At 37.3% G+C, this 23,023-nt stretch overlaps 1 protein-coding gene across 4 annotated transcripts in view; it reads right to left on the reverse strand.

Annotated features, from left to right (window-relative positions):
• The window catches only part of dlg1 (discs large 1), a 961,276-nt gene that overhangs the window by 61,790 nt on the left and 876,463 nt on the right, over window positions 1–23,023 (reverse strand). For all 4 annotated transcript variants that reach the window (XM_067137677.2, XM_067137678.2, XM_067137675.2 and 1 more), the window contains exons 10-11: window positions 22,033–22,285; window positions 2,515–2,617 (exon numbers count right to left, since the gene is read on the reverse strand). In XM_067137677.2, the coding sequence (XP_066993778.2) occupies window positions 2,515–2,617; window positions 22,033–22,285 (356 nt within the window). The remainder of the gene's footprint in view (window positions 1–2,514; window positions 2,618–22,032; window positions 22,286–23,023) is intronic.

Raw genomic sequence — 23,023 nt, forward strand, 5'->3', positions numbered from 1 at the left:
CAAGACATCTATTATATTCCATAAATAGTAGTCATTAATACATTTTAATAAATTTAATATTATTTGCTAATTAATCAGTGATGATTTTAATGTTAATGTAACATGTCCAGCCCACTGCATTTCAGCAGGGGAAGGGGATCTCGAGAAAAGAGAAAAAGAAAAAAAACTGCTGTTCAACATTCCATCCAGCTACCCAGCAACCCCATCTGAGCAGCCATGCCAGAATAGACCATCCTTCTATTTATTAGGAAAGAATGTGTGTATTAAAATTCGATTGGAGTGTAGTTATGTTCAGCTTTTATATTCATACTTCACCGTTTTCCACTTATTATTATACAATCTGATGTTACTGAAGCAAAGGCAATAGAACACATTCATTAATGTATCTAGACAAAGAGAAACTCAAGTTCCATATATGTCAAAGACAACACATTTCAGAGTTTATTTCAAAAAGTACAGAATTTTAGATTCATAATCAACAGTAAATTAACTACAACCTCCAATCTCATAAACGATGCTATAGATCTCGTGGGCCCTTGACATATCAATTGACTATTGCATGTCTTCAAGTAAGACTGGGTGCTATAAGAGGACAGCACTACAGATATCAACAGCAGTTTATCAGAATAAGACTACTACCTTCTGAGATGTTTTAGCTCCTAAAATGTTCTTGCATGGTGAGTCCTATTCTAGACCCTCAAATCAGTCATAAATTTCTGACGAAGGTATGTATAAATGTAGTGCTTCGTTTATTGTAAGCGGATTTACAGAAAGACCTTGTCTTTTGGAGAGATTTGGGTTTAAGTAGTGACGATAGTCCCAACTTCAGCACTTTTGTCAGATATAAATTATTCTTCCTCCATAGAGAGGAATAGAAATTGTTCTGTCTTATTAAAAAAAACATCTGCCACAAATTTAATGTAATATTTCTTTTATCAATCTAAACATCTATCTGTCAAACAACAGAATCCAAGGAAGATTGTGAGGAGCAGTAAGAGAAGTTGTTAATCTGAAAGCATTAAGCAATCTTCAGAGAAGAAGACAGCAAACAAGAAAGAGAACAACGCAAGCAAGCAAGGCAATGAAAAGTACCTTCCTCTGCACAGACAAATCCCACAGTACTCTGTGGATTGAGGTTCATAATTGTAACTCAATATTTACCCTGAACACTTCATATGGAAGGTGTTTTTGCAACATACAAACTGTTGCTTTATTACAATGAATGAAGATTGTGTAAGTGTGGAAAAGTGAGGGTTATCTTAACACAGCAAATGCCATAATTATTTCAAGAGAAACAGGGTCAAAATACTGTAATAGTCTTGTGACCAAGATAAACTCTATTGACTTAGAAAAATAAGAATATTTTTATTTATTTATTTATTTATTTATTTATTTAATCTATCTATCTATCTATCTATCTATCTATCTATCAGGTATAAGCCTAGTATAGTTGTAAATTTAAACTAAAGGTCCTACAGGGAAGGACTGACCATTCAAGCCCAAACCAAGCATTATAAATGCCTTGTTTGCCTTTGTATACCTCTCATTCATATTTCACTGTCACCTCAAATGACACAGATATATGCTAATACAGAATGTTTTTCTACCTTAAGAATCTAGATGGCAGAGTTCAGTTATATTAATTTACTAATGAGTATCAAAATAAGATATTAGTATGCTTTTGCTTCCATTATTACATCAACTACCTCTTTGTTGCAGTTTTAAAAGGAACAGACTGGCAGATTTAAACTACAAACTATTCACAAATTTGTGAGGAGGTGGATCCCTCTCTCCCTCATCTCCCCTGCCATGGATGTCCATGCTACAATGCACATTAAATCTCCTGAAATACCTAACTTCCCAAACTTTATGCTGAGTGCACCCAAAATTAAATGCTGAAAAACAGGAGCTTTTATCTGTTGAATTGAAAGAAGGCAAAAAGTCCAAAAATAATATAATACTCAGTCATGCACTCACAAAATCTGTTGCATTAAATACAGGTATTAGGTTATAATGATGAACAGGTCATCCTACTTCACAGCCAATTTACTTTCTTAGAGAAGTAATCTAAGTTATCTAGATAAAAGAGACAGGTCCACATTTCTTTACTACTTGCACAAACACCCCAGGACACTCAAATTAAAGCTATGATCCAACACTGACATTTCAAAAATGTATTCAATATGTTTTAAAAGTATGGTGGATCATTGCCCATGGACAGATGAATACTTTCCTTGACCATCATGCGACATGCTTTAGAGTTAGACAATTTTACATTTAGAATTCATGTCAGCATTACATAAGAACCAAAACATTCAAAGGTTAATTCTTCAACTTTTACCCATTACAGTTCACAAACACGCTTGAGACAGATGACAGGATCTCAAACAACAAGCAGAACAAGAAATTCATCACATACCTTCGAGGCTTGGAGTTTATTTGGTACATAGGAAGTGTCTTCCAAAGGTACACATTTAAACCAAATCTTCTCACTATGCAATAAGGTATACTTACGTTCTTGGTCTGAACCATCTTCCGATTTATCGTCTTTGCTCTTCATAAATGGGAATTTCCGACTAAATGAAAAGTTTTTCTTTTTCCTGTCCAAGGTAGATTGCTGAAAGGATAAATTATAAAAACATTATAGAAAGTTTACATTAACAATAACAAAGAACAGAGCATGGATAACTTATAAAGAAATTATTTTTCTTCAAATTAAAAAAATCCTGTCAGTGGAACTGTGATTACTTCCTTTCTTATTCTTTGCAGTAAAATACAGGAAATTTCTGACACTCTCAAATTGCATTTATTTAGTATCGTAGTAGTTCGAGTATATGGCTTTGAATTAAGTGAGTATAAACTAAGTTAATATACCAGTTCATGACATATTTTATTTTTATTCTGATTGGCAGTGGTAAGTAGAAATGGCGACAAATTCTTTTCTCTAATCTTTCACGAGTCTCACTCCAAAGCTACAAAAGAGTGGAATTTTCAAACAGTCATTGTTCTTTAATGAAAATTATATTCTTGAAAAATTGAAAGGCAACCCAGGTAACTTACAAGGATGCATTTCAACTGCATCAGAAATTGACTGTTATTAATCAGTTTATTGGTCAATATATTAACACCCCTTTCAAGTGCATATATCCCTTTCAGGTGCAATGGAAAGAGTTCTTAAGACAAGTTTACTGAAAGCTGACAGCATGATTAACAGTGCAGTTTAAAAAAATTTACAGTTACCAAATGACAGTCCTAAAGTATGCTACATGCTAGTCATAAATATGAAGGACTATCCATACTAGGTGCAATCTGGGAGGCATATTTTCAACAGCCGAACATTAACCACAAGCTTGAAACTACCGACAATCCACTCGTTAACAATGTTTGAAACTTTTCAGCTATTCAATCACATTGCCTGGTAGAGTTGTGAGTGACTGCTGATGACTCTGCTAGAACTGAGAGAAGTACTAAGAACACAAATTTATAGCTTAGTGTGCATATTCTCAGAAAGGATGGGATGTAGAGTTGTTTAGCCAGATTCCATCTGCTAATTAATAGACTGTAAAAAGGAATGGATTAACGAGTTCTGAATGGAAAATGATGATTAAAAAATGACAGTGATGGTAACACCCGTGCTAATTCTACTGGGATGCTTCAACAGCATTAGTCACTGACTACACTGTAGCGAGTTTGAAACGTAACCACACGTGCTGGGGAGTTGTCCTCAGGGGAAGTTACTTTGGATTAAGCCCCACATTCACATCACAACCGTGATCGCTAACACCCTTCGTCTCAATCATCTTGAAGTACATGAAGTAAATTGCACTGCTGATGGAGACAGCAATAGCAGGTTAAAAGAATTAAAAAACACAATGGTTCCACCTAATCGATACTGTTAATTTGCTTAAGGCAAATTAAGAACTTTAGAATATGTTTCGTCTACTTTGTAGACATCTTCAGCTACATATGTTTAGGCTTATTATATAATTAACAAGGACACATTCCTGTTATTTTAATGATAAAATACACATTAAAATCATTTAAAAAATTTAAACTTAATTATACTAAACAGTACGTGTGAGCCACATCTCATTACCTCCATATCTTACTTTCGTACTTCACAGGATATCACATTTTTTACGATGTCATAGATCAGTCTGTTACGACTGCTTAGCATTCTCTATGCCCGACTTGATGTGTAGTTCGTCCCGATTAGAAAGATGGCACCTCATGTAAAGGAGGATTACCAAAGCATTTCTTTCTAGCTTATCTTCGATTCGAGTTATCTCCATTCTTTTGACAATAAAGCAAAGATGGAGACGTTGGTCTATGAAATGTTTTTCATCTCATACAAATGGTTCTACAAAAAGATTCTAACTTTATCTTGTATGGCTCTCTTAGTTTAGAGTCAATGAATAGGACTTCTGCAATTTTGAGGTATTTATCCTACTTATGGTTCATGGTGTGCTTACTGTAGACACGTCCTAGTTCATGAACCAAGGGCAACGGCTGAGTGGCCTAGTAAGTGGTCCTGAGAGTCGGGATACCAGTTGCTATGGAATGGGAGTGGGCATCTCGGACATATTCTGTGTCATGGCCCTCCTTGCGCTTAGGCCGCTAGGACTATACAATCCACCAGTGGTCCATAACCCGTTAAAGGAGAGATCCTCACTTGGACTATCTGTAAGTAGGGTAGCATCCTGCTTCATGAATTTACCAAGCTCAAAACATTTTAAGCAAGCCTTGGACCTATGGGAGTAACGGAATCCCACTCCCATTTGGTGGGCAAGGGATTCCTTGGAAATGGAAATGGAATGGAATTTGATGGGGCTTATGGAAGAAAGTAGAGATAGGAGATTATAAAGTGTACTTGACGGGTGTTAGAAGGGGAAGGGCAGAGTATGGGGTAGGGTTGTTTATCAGGAATACCATTGCACGCAATATAGTTTCTGTTAGGCACGTAAATGAGCGAATGATGTGGATAGATTTGGCAGTTGGAGGAATTAGGACGAGAATTGTCTCAAGTGTATTCACCACGTGAGGGTGCAGATGAGGATGAAGTTGACAAGTTTTATGAAGCATTGAGTGACATCATGGTCAGGGTCAACAGCAAGGAGAGGATAGTGCGAATGGGTGACTTCAATTCAAGAGTTGGAAATAGAACTGAAGGATATGAAAGGGTGATTGGTAAATGTGGGGAAAATATGGAAGCTAATGGGAATGGGAAGCGTTTGCTGGACATCTGTGCTAGTATGGGTTTAGCTGTTGCGAATACATTCTTCAAGCATAAGGCTATTCACCGCTACACATGGGAGGCTAGAGGTACCAGATCCATAATAGACTATATCTTAACCGATTTCGAATTCAGGAAATCTGTAAGGAATGTACGAGTTTTCCAGGGATTTTTCGATGATACAGACCACTATCTAATCTGTAGTGAACTAAGTATCTCTAGGACTAGGGTAGAGAAAGTGAAATCTGTCTGCAAACGAATAAGGGTAGAAAATCTCTGGGATGAGGAAATTAGACAGAAGTACATGGATATGATTAGTGAGAAGTATCGAACAGTAGACAGTAAGCAGGTTCAGGATATAGAAAGTGAATGGGTGGCATACAGGGATGCTGTAGTAGAAACAGCAAGGGAATGCCTAGGAACAACTGTGTGTTAAGATGGGAAAAGCCGAACATCTTGGTAGAATGATGAAGTGAGAGCAGCTTGTAAACGAAAAAAGCTTATCGGAAATGGCTCCAAACAAGGGCTGAGGCAGACAGGGATTTGTACGTAGATGAAAGAAACAGAGCGAAACAAATAGTTGCTGAATCCAAAAAGAAGTCGTAGGAAGATCTTGGTGATAACCTGGAAAGGCTAGGTCAGGCAGCAGGGAAACCTTTCTGGACAGTAATAAAGAATCTTAGGAAGGGAGGAAAAAAGGAAATGAACAGTGTTTTGAGTAATTCAGGTGAACTCATAATAGATCCCAGGGAATCACTGGAGAGGTGAGGGAATATTTTGAACATCTTCACAACGTAAAAGGAAATCTTCCTGGTGGTGTTGCAAACAGCCAAGCTTATGGGGATGAGGAAAATGATGCTGGTGAAATTACGCTTGAGGTAGTGGAAAGGATGGTAAATAAACTCCATTGTCATAAAGCAGCAGGAAGAGATGAAATGGTGAAGTATAATGGGAAGGCAGGGATGAAATAGCTTCATAGAGTGGTAAGATTAGGATGGAGTGTTGGTAAGGTACCTTCAGATTGGACAAAAGCAGTAATTGCACCTATCTATAAGCAAGGGAACAGGAAGGATTGTAAAAACTATCGAGGTATCTCATTGATTAGTATACCAGGCATATTATTCACTGGCATCTTGGAAGGGAGGGTGCGATCAGTAGTAGAGAGGAAGTTGGATGAAAACCAGTGTGGCTTCAGACCACAGAGGGGCTGTCAGGATCAGATTTTCAGTATGTGCTAGGTAATTGAAAAATGCAACGAGAGGAATAGGCAGTTGTGTTTATGTTTCGTAGATCTAGAGAAAGCATATGACAGGGTACCGAGGTAAAAGATGTTCGCCATACTGGGGGACTATTACAAGTTGTCCATTTCATGGCCGTATCGATGAATATAATCAAGAAGTTAGTAAAATAACCACCTAATTGATACTTTATTATTGCCTCAGGCAAAATTAAATATGTTGAAGAGGACCACTAAGTGGTCGAAACATGTCCTATAAGTGCTAATTTTATATTTAATTTTGCCTAAGGCAATAATAAAGTATCGATTAGGTGGTTATTTTACTAACTTCTTGATATTGGGGTACTACGGAATTAAAGGGAGATTATTAAAATCAATCAAAGGCATTTATGTTGACTATTGGGCTTCGGTGAGAATTGATGGTAGAATGAGTTCTTGGTTCAGGGTACTTACAGGGGTTAGACAAAGCTGTAATCTTTCACCTTTGCTGTTCATAGTTTACATGGATCATCTGCTGAAAGGCATAAAATGGCAGGGAGGGATTCAATTAGGTGGAAATGTAGTAAGCAGTCTGGCCTATGCTGACGACTTGGTCTTAATGGCAAATTGTGCCGAAAGCCTGTAGTCTAATATCTTGGAACTTGAAAAGAGGTGCAATGACTATGGTATGAAAATTAGCCTTTTGAAGACTAAATTGATGTCAGTAGGTAAGAAATTCAACAGAATTGAATATCAGATTGGTGATACAAAGCTAGAACAGGTCGATAATTTCAAGTATTTAGGTTGTGTGTTCTCCCGGGATGGTAATATAGTAAGTGAGATTGAATCAAGTTGTAGTAAAGCTAATGCAGTGAGCTCGCAGTTGCGATCAGCAATATTCTGTAAGAAGGAAGTCAGCTCTCAGACGAAACTCTTTACATCGGTCTGTTTTCAGACCAACTTTGCTTTACGGGAGCAAAAGCTGGGTGGACTCAGGATATCTTATTCATAAGTTAGAAGTAACAGACATGAAAGTAGCAAGAATGATTGCTGGTACAAACAGGTGGGAACAATGGCAGGAGGGTGCATGGAATGAGGAGATAAAGGCTAACTCTATGGATGATGGTGGGGTCATGTGTGGCGAATGGAGGAAGATAGGTTACCTAGGAGAATAATGGACTCTGTTATGGAGGGTAAAAGAAGTAGAGGGAGACCAAGACGATGATGGTTAGACACAGTTTCTAACGATTTAATGGTAAGAGGTATAGAACTAAATGAGGCCACAGCACTAGTTGCAAATAGAGGATTGTGGCAACGTTTAATAAAATCACAGAGGCTTGCAGACTGCTGAAAGGCATAACAGTCTTTAATGATAATGTATGTATGTATGTATGTATGTATGTATCCTTTCTTGGCTTGCCATACTTATGCTAGTTTGTTTTCTGAGAGATCCCTGTTTTGTGTTATTCTTTTATTATTATTTTCACTGTCCTTCCTTTCTCTTCATATCTGCTTGTTACGTAATCATTCCTACGAGTTGAAGGTAGCACCGATCCGACTACTGTATATGGGTGTGTGATGTGTTTGTTTGTGGTTTTTGAATGGAGACCTTTTATTTCTCTACGGTCTTCCACGTTTGGCTCGAGCTTATGTTCTGCATTATGGTTTAACACTGATACTGTACAATTCATGTTCCCCTTGGTGTGTGCAATATGAATGAGTCATATGGAATGCAAGTTATTTACATTAATTGTTTTGACTGGGTGTGCCAGGCCAATCTGTGCTCTCAGATCAAGCTCATGAGCAGTTGACTGATTCATGTCATGCATTTACGATTCTTGTCATAACGTGTCTTGATATTATATTTTTATAAATGTATCCTCAAAATTTCATTTCTTTATGTCCAGTACTTTTGACATGGCGATGATAATCCTAGTTTAGCATCCACTCAGAGCTCTGACTTGGAGATTTCATGGCTGATGGTGCCTGCAATGACAGGCAAAACATGTACCAACTCAAACTTAAGTCTTTAGGACTATAACACTGTCATTATATTAACTAGTATTGAAAAGGTGGTTTCAATAAATTAATTGTTTAACATCTAATAATTGAATTTCAATACGGTCAAAATGAAAGTAATCACTTGTAATGAATCAATCAGTCAGTCAGTACAAGTTATTATATATATAGATTAACAAACCAACTAACCCCATGGCACTACTGCTCTTGATGGGCCATGGCCTACCAAGCGACCGCTGCTCAGCTCGAAAGTCTGCAAATTACGAGGTGTCGTGTGGTCAGCACGACAAATCCTCTTGGCCGTTATTCTTGGCTTTCTAGACTGGATATAGATTAACTATTCTCACTCAAATATCCTGGTAACTAAAATAACTAAAGTTAAAAAGTTTGCCGTTGTCACTGTTCACATATCATGTAAAAACTTCTTGTAAAATCTTCGTGGCAAATCTAGCTATAATACATTAGGTGGACGATAATTTGGTGTTCTTCTTTAGAACGCTATCCTTGTTGTTGTGTACTGAAAGAGCCATTGTCTTGGTGAGAATCTTGTACTGTCCTGTATTTAACTGTTTGCTTTAAGCAAATAAAACTGTATCAATTAGGTAGAACCGGAGTGTTTTATATTTCTTTTAACAGTGTATAACATCGATACGGAAAATGTGGATGACTGCTTGCAGTAATAGAAGGATTGATATCATTGCAATCAACAGAGCAAAGAGTGAAGCTGAGATTATCAACCCAACTATACGGTTCGAATCAACTGTCTCTCAACTTGATGTTGATAAGAGAAAGAAGACTATGTATGAACATTCCATCCCCTTCTTTCTTCAGTCATAAAATCTGAGGCAGAGTGATGCGACAGGTCTCTTCTTTGGTGCGAGGGATACAATTCCAAAATCATTTGGAAACTGACAGCAGAAATACAGACTAGACAAAAAACTCAAAGGTGAAATCTTGACTTGCATTATTAAATATTCTGTCTCCATGAGTGACACAATCTGTATGACGTACATTTATAACCTTTTATTTCAGCAGCCTATGTGTGTTTGTAGACTGATTCAATGTAATTGTTCTCTTTAACTGTTTATGTATTTTTTAAGAAAAAATTGATTGTCTGCTATACTGTTGCATTCGGCAAACCGAAATATCTTAGGTCAGATACATAAATAAAACACCACTTGTCAAACACATGACTACTGACTATGTTGGTGAGATGGGGATCATATCTATTCTACTGTAATAAGGGAAAACTTTTTGTACTGTTGTCCAGGCTAATCTCAAAAACTACTGGATGAATTCTGATTAAACTTCCACCGGCATCTTTCTTACAATCGTAGGAGTAACACCGGCTTAGTATAATTTCACTGTGACAACAGGGATCTGAGCAGTAAACAAAATTTGCCTTTTGTGCCTAGCATACAGTACTTCACTCTGACACCAAAAGCTTGAACTGCTTACATTTCTACTAAACTCTGAGGCCAATAAGCACAGGACACACCATGCTTTTTAAAGCACTTGATGAAAGGAGTCCGTGAACTGCACAAAACTGTGCAATTTAAATTATCATGGTAAATCATCTGCTCAATATTAAACATTTACTACAATGTCTTATCCCTGATTATATTTGCAAAAAGCTACCTGTATCACGAACACATTCTCTACAAATAATTTAGCACAAGTAATTATTCTGCCACCATCTTTCAACTCTACGGTAATTTGGTTTTGATAAATACTTAAGATTCAACTTCCAAATGAAGAGTAATTTGGTACTGGCATGTGCTTCAAGGTTTTTAGCTTTATTTGCTTTCAGGTTTTCTGTTGAATGTGACTTGCTGTGGCCCACCATCTGTTTTTAATATGGACATGTTTTTGGGTTGGGGGTCTACCTGGAATTAGACTCCTCAATTTAGCGCAGACAATCTTATGTGGACAGAAAACTGACACCATGGCAATGAGGCAACTAGAGTTAGTCATCTATCTATACTAAGTCTTCATCATCTTCTTCCTTGCATTATTACCATGTGCCAGAACTCTGCCTTCTATACATAGTATGTAAAAAAGGCACCATGTTTTCAACGAGTTTCCACTGTCTTTGACTGGTGATTTTTCTAGGTCACAGCAAAGTGTTAATGTCACCAAAGGAAGCAGAAATTTTCTCATAATACGTATCTTGCAAATATTTATGGCATGGGACAACTTGACAGACTAATGGTAGGAACTTCAGTTACATTTCTGCGCAACCTGAATAATGTTGCATTTTAAATTCCACCAGGGTAAACCTGTAGGCAAGAGCTATTCGATGACTTTAGCATGGACAAAGCCGTGAGTATGGGTAGTATGACAATAAAGTGCTTCCTCAGGAGATAATCGGCAGTACGTACTATACTGTCAGGAATTCACAACTGTTAACATCAACCATTTCCTGAAGAGAGAGATATCAACACTGGTCTCAATAATCCAGCTTGGTAAAATTGTTCAAGCCAAAAAATTCTACCATACATCCAAGAACAGATAAAATAAATTATAAAATAATAATGGTTAATTCTAAAACAATGAACTTGCAGTACACAAAAGGTATGAGTGAAGCTGAACGATTGATCTCACCAATGATTGCCAAGGAGGTTTGGTGAGGAGAAATGGGATGCAAAGAGGGGATAGGGTCCCTATCTTCCTTCTTCAACTTTAGTACTCCCGATCTATACCTAACATTCACCATTCTACCACTTGATCTGATGTTTGGACAAAATATCTACAGCATTTCCAGTGTATTCCACAATTCCTTATAAAAATATGTGTATAATCTGCAGAATTCAAAAGTTTATATTTAACATTTTCAGGTAGAAATATAGAAGACAAAACACTAAAAGTCTAAAATTGTAAATACAGTATCTATTTTTTAGTTTATTTTATTTTCTTACATCGTTATGCCCTACTTAGGAGCTTGATTGAACCAGCTTAGCTGATGTGATGGCCTTCTTCTCCTCCTCTTAAAATCTCCTCATCCTCTTTCTGAACTTCTTCCTTCGTTCTTCTGTCCAAGATATAGTTGCTCTGGTGTTGGGTTTGTCTTCAAACTGGTGATTGTCGATTTTAGTTCTGAATTTACAACTGTCCTGTACAATGTCTTCCAAGATGTTTATTTCCTGGAGATCTGTTTCAATTTCATGGTTTTAGATGGAAGGGCCAGGTTGAGAATTCTTTTAGTTAGTCTGTTACTGTTCATTCTGATACTGTGTCCATAAAATTTCAATCGTCTTTTCCGAAAAGTGTGAGATATTTTTTCAGAATGGCAATATATTTCCTGGGATGATTTTTTCCTCCATATACCCTCTATAGAAACTAGTCCAAAAAATTTTCTTTAAATTTTCCTTTTCTGCTTCTCTATATCTTTGGTTAGAGACCTGCCACCAATGATTAAGGTTTCTGAAGCATATAACACTTCAGATTTGATTACTGTAGTGCCTAAGTTTAGCTCTCCGAGATATTTTTTTGTTGTAGCTGTTCCAAGTGATCCTGCAGGCTTTTGTAATTTGGAAATTCTTTATTTATTTGCCTTGCAGTTTAAACCAGAGGGCTGAATAATTTCTCCCAAATATTTGAATTGGCTCATCTGAAAGAATTTTGTCAAATTTAGTTATCATAGGTTGTACATGTAAGTATCGTGAAGCTCCTTCCATGTATAGAGTTTTCTCATACAAGATATGAAGTACCATTTTGATGGCAATTTCATGTAATTTTTCAATGGAATTAATTGCTTCTTGCCTGTTATTGAAAAGGATTGCTATGTCATCTGCAAAGGCCAGACAGTGCAAGTGAATTCTATCTTTAAGTAGTCTGCCAAGGGTTATTCCTTTTATTTCCTTTTCCCAGGTCCTGATTACTTTCTCGCGTACGAGACTGAACAGTAACGGAGATAATCCGTCACCTTGATGGACCCCAGTGTTAATAGTAAAAGGCTCATATTTCGCCTAGGAATTTAACTTTTGAAGCAGTGCCAGTTAATGTTTGTCTGATTAATGCCCTTGTTTTTCATCCACTTGAAATTCTTCTAGAGTACTGAAAAGTGTTTGACGGTCTATAGAGTCATATGCTTTTTTGAAATCTACAAAAGTAACGAAATTTTGTCTGGTTTTGCGTATTTGTAGGATACTTTTAAGATTAAGGATTTGTTCTGTACAAGATCTTCCTTTTCAGAAACCTGTCTGGTATTCACCAATTCGATGGTCTGTTTGTTTCTCAAGTATAGTGAGCAGGGCTTTGAAAAAAATTTGTAAGCAACTGGTATCAAGCTAATTCCTCTATAATTATTGATGTTGGTTTTATCCCCTTTCTTGTGTAGTGGATGGATTAGTGCACATTTCCTATCTTCATGGATTTCTTCAGTGATCCAGATGTTTTCAAGAATCAAGTGGGTTTTCTGGGCTAAATATTTATTATTATTATTATTATTATTATTATTATTATTATTATTATTATTATTATTATTATAGGAATTTTGCTTTACGCTGCACCGGTACAGATAGGTCTTAAGATAGAAAAGGGCCCGGAGTGGGAAGGAAGTGACCGTGGCCGTATTTAAGGCAAAGCTCCAGCATTTGCCTGGTGTAAAAATGGAAAATTAAGGAAAACCATCTTCAGGGCTGCCAACAGTGGGGTTCGAACCCACTATCTCCCAAATGCAAGCTGATAGCTATGTGACTCAAACCATGTAGCCACTTGTTCAGTTTGTAAAATCTCGTTATCTTTCATCATTCAAAAAGAGAAGACTGGAAATTAGTGATGCCGCATAACAGACGAAAACGCAATTGAACCTACTCTCAACTTCTGTTTTGCAATCTAAAGAATAAGACTCTGACGAAGGCTGCAGCTGAAAATTTTGGACGCATATTTTTCTTTTAAGTGTACTCTATCCATGTGTGCTTGCACACGAGTCCTCTCCATTCATTCCAATGCATTTATATAGAATAGAATAGAATAGATTTATTTATCATCAACAGGTTATTTCCCCAATTAAAGATGATTCAATAAAAGATAATATACAGCAAATACACCTTAAGTAAATAACACTAATTTCCTAAAATAAAAACCAAATTCAAACTAAATCTAGAGACCATTTTATATGCATATTTACAAAACCTTAAATAAATTAAATAAATAAATAAAACTCAATCTCCTTAAATAATTGATATTATTAAACTACATCTAGTAACATTTACATATCTTACATATAGGGCCTTACATTCGTGAGGTCATTAGGGCATATCTGATTTTAGACGGGGGTGAGTGAGAAAGGTCCACTGATTCACCCACCTCATTCAGTGATGTTGGTGCACTCACAAGCCATCAGTTAGCCCGAGCCACAGTTCTCACTTTAGGCAGATGAAAAATATACCTTTGCCTAGTATTGCGACGAGGAACATGTAATGGAATCAGCTCCAGTAATGTTGAGCAATCCACTCTGTTCGTCAGACACTTATAAAGAAAGAGGGCATTGGCACATCTGCGGCGTGAGTGCAATGTCCTCATGCTCATAGTCTCACAAAAAGACTCGTAATTGGACGAAGAGAGAGAAATACCCAAACCCTTGTAGCTGATCCATTTCATGAACCTTATTTGGACTCTTTCCAAGTTTTGTATTACATACTGCTGAGAAGGCAGCCACACCTCGCAACAGTATTCTAACGATGGCCTGATTAGAGTGCAAAACAAAGTTTTTAGAATTCTAGGAGAAACAAATTCGGCACAATTTCTTTTCAGATAATAATAATAATGTTATTTGCTTTACGTCCCACTAACTACATTTTAAGGTCTTCGGAGACGCCGAGGTGCCGGAATTTAGTCCCGCAGGAGTTCTTTTACGTGCCAGTAAATCTACCGACACGGGGCTGTCGTATTTGAGCACCTTCAAATACCACCGGGCTGAGCCAGGATAGAACCTGCCAAGTTGGGGTTAGAAGGCCAGCGCCTTAACCGTCTGAGCCACTCAGCCCAGCCAATTTCTTTTCAGAAAGCCAAGTAATTTAAACCCTTTCCTAGAAATCTTGTCTAAATGTTTCTCGAAGGAAAGACCGTAGCAGTTTGAAACTGTCACACCAAGATCATTTATTTCATTCACATGAGCTATTTGGTTATTGCATAAATGGTAAGGGTAATTTACTGGTTCCAACTTGCGTGAAAATGTAATTGCGTTGCATTTTGAAGTATTCAAACCAAGCACCCACTTTTCACACCAGTTACTTAGTAGGTTTAAGTCAGACCGATACACTCTGCAAACAGGTATATTTTACATGCTCTGCCCATTAGAGGCCCTTGTCAAACGTTGAAACGACTATTTGTTACCGTTTTGCTCAGCACAACTTTTGTGTCTTGTAATATAACGTCAGGTAGGTTTCCACTTCTAACACGAGTAGGATGACCAGACATCCTCATATCCGGATATGTCCTCCTTTTAGACCACTGTCCGGAGTCTGCGTGGATTATTTTAAAAACCCAGAAGTGTACTCCTTTTTTAGTTAATCTCCCTATATTGGGGTAATCCGTTTTACTAATTCATTTTTACAAGTATTCTTCATTACGCAACGGCATCATCGCTATCATATCAATATTCAGAAATGAGATTATGGATATATAGGCCTAGTACATGTGATTAAAATCAAATCAAAATCTCTTTATTTGCAAATGAGGTGTCTACCTCGGTGGCAAATGGTACACTAAAATACATTGTCAAGCACTAAATTTTAAATTAACAAGAGAAGAAGAAAATTTTCCCAGAATACAATATAATACAATTTACGCTAACTATTTTTTCTATTAAACACACAGTTCATCCTTAATAAATTTATATTGTTTACAAAATTCTACTTATAATATCTCCTGTACTTACAAACATAGTCAACTCATATACAGTATGTGGAATTATTTCAAATAATACTATACAACTGGTATAAGATTAAAATTTACATTGCATTTATTTACTTCCCCCCATCCATTTTGGAACCTAAGTAGCATAACGACCTGCTGCGTCTTAACCAGAGCCCCTTTTGCCACCACTTTTCAAAGTTCCTGAAGGGCCTTCACAGCTACCGTAGTGGTCCCGGGGCCCTCAAAGTCCCCACTGTACTTCATCCCTACAGGCAGTCCCCTACTTCGGCTGTCCAAACTCCATAGACCAGGGGATGGAATTAATTTATTCACGCACATTTTTTATTTACAATAACCTGCACTGGTCAAATGCCCTCTAACATTTCATTTATTTTCTCTGTTGCTGTTTATTCTCTTCTTAAATATCTGTACAGATTTTGGAAAAGGATCAAACACTACCCCTGGTAAACTGTTATACTCCTTCACGCCCTTCCCAATGAATGAAAATTTACTTCAAATGCTTCTGCTGAAATTCCTACTAATTTTATACTTGTGGTCAGTTCAACCAATATAATTATTTTCCAACTGAAGCCTCTCACGGATTTCTCCCCATACTTCTTCTCCTGTACAGGCTCTATACAATCCTATAAGTCTACCTTTTTTTTTCTCCTTTCTCTTAAAGTTTCCCACCCAAGTTCCTCCAACATTTCTGATACATTACTTTTTCTCCTAAAATCCCCTGTTACAAATCTTGCTGCTTTCCTCTGCACACTACCTATTTCTTTTATTACGCATTCTATGCTTGCCTTGTATTACGGTAATAGACGCTATTTAACCACTTTGTATATTGCATGCTTCTCTCTCAGCAGACCGTCAGCTCACTGCTATGATGTAATCATGAGACAGCTGACAATGTGGCAACCAACAGCAGATAACCGGGATATGAAGGACGTACGTAGTTGCTGGGTGCGAAATTGATACTTTCCTCAGTCCTTGCTGGAGAGGCAGCATTGGCATTCCACACTGTTAGCCATCATTTTATCAGTAGGTCCATGGACTGTACATCAAAATCAAATTAGCTAATTTCTTTGATTCTGATATTGCCAGAAGGATTTCAACTGCCAGAACAAAAACTGAGTGCATTATAAATAATATTGTACTGGGCGATACACCTCCACGCCGCTAATTTAAAATGTGCGCCAATTGAAACTCCTCTGCTGGAGGAAGTCTGAACTTTATCGACGGTATTAATTTTCAAGTTTCTCGGAAGATGTCACTACTGTGAAAGTTTGGAGTTCTTGAACTGTGCCACTTTTGATGTATTTTTGTTTTACCGGTAGTAAGAAGTGTGAACTTTCTCTTCTAGAGGACACTACTGAAGAACTACATTAGTGCACCCTAGTGCGAAGAAAAAGAACTGTTCTTTTGGAGAAAATTTAATTTCAAAAGTTTGTTCTTTGTTAAATTTCCTTCTGTCATTGTTTAAGTTGGCAATATTAACCCTTTCTTTCCCCTTGTTTTAAATTTAGCCAATCCCGAATTTCTTTCACTAATTTCTGACCAATCGGATGTATCTTCCCCAACTTGAATATGTTGCTGTATCCTACCCAATAAAGAGTTTGTGGGAGGGTGTTCTCATTCCCCTAACGCCTCGAACTTTCCGCGAGAGTATATAAACTGCTGATTTTAGGGTCTCCGGGCCACTTCTGTTCCATCTTTTCGTGTGTAAAGTACATAGCAGGGGGCGGGAAGCGCCTCTTTCTTCGGCGGCAGTCAACAACCGGGTAATGGCCGATTAATTACTTCTTTTCTTGCTTGCTCAGCAGTTTAACTCTCGGGGCGGGTCCGAAGTTTTTCCATTATGTAACCTTCCTTAAAATGTAAAGAAACTTATATCTATTCCATCTTTTAAATTGCATATCGGGATAGAGAGTGCTTAACCCTCTCGAGCTCCCAATCATATTGTTTTGAGGTGAACTTATTTTTCTCAACCTATTCTTCGTTAACGTAAAGCAAATTGTTCTTTTCTAAAGTCACCTCTGTAGTATGGGATTAGCCCTTGCATTAGTGGCCTAGAGCCAGATTAGGTTTTAAAAACAAGCGTATTAGGAGTGCAGATCGCCTCCTCTCAAATTGTTATTTTAGAGGTCATGTAATTAACCTTCTTGTCATTTAACAGACCTCAGTAGGTTGGGTATTTTACCCCTGTGTATATGTCCTGAAAGGACAGCTTGAAAGTGGAATTAGGTGGGGCCTTTGACAGGACTGAATTTTGAGAGCAAGTTGCTCTTTTTCTGAAAATTTTGTTTTCTGCGCGCCTCAAGGAGGCCTTACTGTGTATTTTGGAGCAAGTGCTCCTAGGCATGAATGGGGTTCTCTGCCCCTCTGTTGACACTTGTGTTTGGGGTAAAACTGAGCTAATTGCTCAAGGATTGTGATCGCGGGGCTCAAAGCCCAAATCCTGTAAATACTGTAATTGTACTTTCGTTGCCTTGCTACTCTGTACCTGCCATGTTTGTTATTTCTTGATTTTGAAAAGAAAATATAACCTTGTTAAATTTTAAATTCACTTTAATTTCGTAGCCTGAGACCTATTCACCACCCCGCACCGTCTTTCACGCATAACTACCACAAAAACACGGTAACAAATATTATTGCTCATTATGCTCCAGATATAACTGTAGAATATTTAAATGGGATATCATGCTTTGGAGTTTCTACTCATGCAAGTAACCACAGATGTGTAAAACTATTTCCTATTGTTATTCAGTACTTTTATTACAAACTGAGTGGAACTATAACAACAGTGGTAGAGCTTAAATCAACCCCAAATGAAACATCTAAGAAGATTGCAAGTCATTACGAATAAGTGCATAGCATTTACAGGTGATGATGCTAATACAAACTATGGGGGTATAAATCTTAAGGAAGGTAGCAATGTGTAGGCTTATAGCAGCGTAAAGAAATCGTTTAACAATAACAATTTAATACGTGTAGGTTGCCCGGCCCATATATTACATAATCCAATACAGCATGCAGCTGACTGTTTATCTGTTGATATTGAATGTTTAATGTTGAAAATGTAGTTACTTTTCCATTTATACTGTGAGAATGGAAGAATTAAAGTCTTCCTGTGAGTTTTTTGACATTAATTATAAGCAATTACTGTCTCACAGCAAAACTAGATAGCCATGTCTTTTCCCATGTGAACTGAAATCCTATTTCTTATCTGCATATAAGCCACCTAAGATATTAGTTGCGTTTTCTGAAGATAGGTTCTGATGCCTACTTATGGCATTTACATTCATTGATGTCTGAATTTTATGCAAATATCATGCAAATAAAAAGGGGAAGAAAATTCTGTTCCTGAAATAATAAAAATCCTGGATACCATTAGTCAGGTCCTTCAAAACAGATTGCAAGAGAAGTTAATTTGCCTGAAAGTTAAAGAGAAGTTAGAAAATGCTAGAAAAGAAGTGTTTAATTAATAAAGAAGTCTGTGTTTCTTATGGAGAAAACTACACTGTTGTAGGAATCATGCTATGAATACTTGAAACGATGGGTATTGACGTTTGACAAATTTGTCTGTTTTAAATGGTTGGTGCTGAAAAGTGATATTGATTGTTGTGATGTTGAAAAATGCATTGTGTATTTGCATGCTAAGTGTAAATCCCTTCACGTTGATGTGAAATATTTTGATCAATTCTGCAATACCAAACAATTCCTGAATGATTTCCTTTTAATGGTTCAATATAATCTAAAGGAATTTACATGTGTATCTTTTTACAAGGATATACCATACATACATGCATACATCTTCATTACAGACTGTCATGCCTTTCAGAGTTCAGTCTGCAAGCCTCTGAATTTATTAAACGCTGCAACAATCCTCTATTTGTTAACTAGTTCTGTGACCTTGTTTAGTTCTATACCTCTTCTTTAAATCATTATAAACCGAGTCCAACCGTCGTCGTCGTCATCATCTCGGTCTACTTCTACTTCTCTTACCTTCCATAATAGAGTCCATTATTCTCCTTGGTAACCTATCCTCCTCCATTTGCTTCACATGACCCTACCACCGAAGCAGTTTTATGCATACAGCTTCATCCATCAAGTTCATTCCTAACTTATCCTTTATCTCCTCATTTTGAGCACTCTCCTTCCATTGCTCCCACCTGTTTGTACCAGAAATCATTCTCGCTGCTTTCATGTCTGTGACTTCTAACATATGAATAAGATATCATGAGTCCATCCAATTTTTACTCCTGTAAAGCAAAGTTGGTCTGAAAACAGACCGACGGAAAGATAGTTTCATTCGGGAACCGACTTCCTTCTTACAGAATACTGTTGATCACAACTGCATGCTAACTGCATTGGCTTTATTGCACCTTGATTCAACCTCATTTACTATACTACCATCTTGGGAGAACACACATCCTAAATACTTGAAACTATCTACCTGTTCCAGCTTTGTATCCCCAATCTGAGATTCAGTTCTCTCAGATTTCTTACTTACCAACATCAATTTAGTCTAGAAAAGGCTAATATTCATACCATACTCCCTGTATCTATTTTCAAGTTCCAAGATATTAGACTGCAAGCTTCTAGCACAATCTGCCATTAATATCAAGTCATCAGCATAGGCCAGACTGCTTACTACATTTCCATCTACCTGAAACCTTCCCTGTCACTTTATACCTTTCAGCAGATGATTCACATAAACTATGAAAAACAAAGGTGAAAGATTGCAGCCTTGTCTAACCCCTGTAAGTACCCTGAACCAAGAACTCATTCTACCATAAATTCTCACTGAAGCCAAATTGTCAACATAAATGCCTTTGATAGATTTTTCATCTACCCTTTTCCCTCGGCACACTGTCATATGCTTTCTCTAGATCTATGAAACATAAACATAGCTGTCTATTCCTCTAATAACATTATTTCAACTACCTGGTGCATGCCGACAGCCCCTCTGTGGTCTGAAACCACACTGGTTTTCATCCAACTTCCTCTCAACCACTGCTCGCACCCTCCCTTCCAAGATGCCAGTGAACACTTTGCCTGGTGTACTGATCAATGAGATACCTTGGTAGTTGTTGCAATCCTTCCTGTACCCTTGCTTACAGATAGGTCCAATTACTGCTTTTGTCCAATCAGAAGGTATATGAACAACCTGCATAAGCAGAAACATATCAAGAAGAAGAAGAGAAAGGTATCTTGCTAACAGCCCAGGCTAATCTTATGAAGCAATTTCATCCCTGCCTTCCCACTATATTTCACCAAGTGTATCAGACAACCCAAAATTTCTAAGGTAATTGGATCTTCAGAAAAGTAGGCAGCAAGGCATGTAGATGAGTTTCATTATTTTTTGTAAGAATTTACTGCTGATTTGTTTGTTGCTACTTTGCTTTACGTCGCACTGACACAGATAGGTCTTATGGCGACGATGGGACAGGAAAGGTCTAGGAATGGGAAGGAAGCGGCTGTGGCCTTAAGGTACAGCCCCAGCATTTGCCTGGTGTGAAAATGGCAAACCACGGAAAACAATCTTCAGGGCTGCCGACAGTGGGATTCGAATCCACTATCTCCCAGATGCGAGCTCACAGCTGCGCACCCCTAACCACATGGCCAACTCACCCGGTGAAATGGATCGATTTTGTCGAGAGAGAGAGAGAGAGAGAGAAAATTATAATATAGGCCTATATCTAAATTCAGACTCAATGGAGAATTTTTGTGTACTTTTTTTTTTTGTTGGCATTGTCCCCCTTTTCAAATAGTTTTGTCCTCTTATCTATTTGCATCTGGTCATCCTAAACATGAGTTAAAAGCTTTTTTCCTGTTCCAAAATAATAATGTTTGTCTTATCAGACTTGATTTTGAGTCCATTGTGCATATCCAAATTACAAAGGGTTAACAGTTCAGAATTTAGGTCTAGTATGGTTTCTGAGACGTTACATGGGTCAAAGTGTTTGTAAATCTGCAAATCACTGGCATAAATATGGTAACTAGAAGTTGTTAATACCTTGGAAGTATTGTTGATAAAAAGTGAAAATAATAATGGGCCCAGTATATAACCTAGAGGAACTCCACAGGTTAATTCACTCCAGGAAGATTAACTATTGTCCAAAATTACTCTCCGATACCTATACCAGAGGTAGGAATTGAATCACTGCACCATGCTATTGGCCACATTTATGATTCTGACCTTTGTAATAAGGACATCATGATCTATACTGCCAAATGCATGATAAATAGACTAGAGACATCAGAAATACTTTCCTCTTATCTATAGCACTTCTGTCTTTTGTGTCTTTAATAACGACTGTACAATTACTGTGTTTTGGTCTAAAACCCAACTGGAGAGATTCTAATGGTTATACTTAAGGAGGGTTATATTTAAGAAATAATTTTAATAATTGAGCATGGATGATTACATCTACTCTTTAATTTTTAAACTGAGAAAGAGATGAAGAACTCTTTTTTCTTGTTTCCTATCATAATTAATATGCAAATATTTTCTGAGTGAAACAGCCAGCTGTCAGCTGAAGCAATTTTGAATACAGAAACCTGGAAACATGACTGGCATATTGATATATAAGCTAAAATCAACAAGATCAGATCTCTAATTACTGTATAATTGAAGAGCATTCATTATGGTTAGCTTTTAAGCATACTGAACACAGTACAATGATGTATACTGTACCTTGTCAAGAACAACTCCACCCGGATGACCTTGAAATGTGACGGTACGATCCCGAGCACGTTGCTTGCGTTCCCAGCGTCGTTTGGATGGCACAATACCCATGCCCTCCTCTTCCCCTGTGGGAAGAACTCTTCTTGCTTGCCACCATTCATCATCACTGGCATTAGTTACATGTAAAATGTCTCCATAGCGGAATGGCAGCCCTCGACTGGGAAGGCCGTCGTCTTTGTTCGGGTCATAGTCGAACAATGCTCTGTCAAATTAAGAAATAGACAGTTAGAAAATTATTAATTCCTAACTCCTGGTACTTTTGAGCTGCAAATCGCACATAGAAGCAGAGGGGTGAAGAAAAGGAGACACCTCAAAGCATACCACAAAATACATAGATTACCATACATTTTTTTATTCCATGATGTTTCTTGAAGTAACATACATCACGTCTAAATACAAATGAGCAGCCTTAGTTGTAATACCTCAGTAACTAAATCTATATGTGATTCCCAAAAACAAGAATGGAACAATATGCTGTAAAAAAGATTGGAAATGAGTAGATATAGGACAATTCTTGGAACAACATCAAGGTACAGTATTAAGTTAACAACGCAAGAAAAACTAGATCATCTATTCGATTAATTGTCAGCTATGGTCATTTCAAACATATTCATCAGCCATACACAGAAATAAAAAATTCTTGCTAAGAACACCTATATCTTTGGTCAGATTTGTTATGGAAGTCCTTACAATCACAAAACATTTAAGCAACAGCTTAAGAAGAAGAAATGGGTGTAGAAGAACTGGCACTGATGAAGAGAGATCCATGGCGATTGTCTTTGTCTTTCTACCTGTTGCTCCCTCTTCATTCACTGACCTTTCATTATGTTTATTCTGATAAGTTTAGCAACCCAATTTATCTGTCTACAAATAACTTTGTCCATCACTTTTTCATTCTTTGCTATGACATTCTGTAAATTCCCACCTTTGTAATTCTTGA

Source organism: Anabrus simplex, chromosome 1, assembly GCF_040414725.1.
Source record: "Anabrus simplex isolate iqAnaSimp1 chromosome 1, ASM4041472v1, whole genome shotgun sequence".
Classification (NCBI taxonomy): Eukaryota; Metazoa; Arthropoda; class Insecta; order Orthoptera; family Tettigoniidae; genus Anabrus; species Anabrus simplex.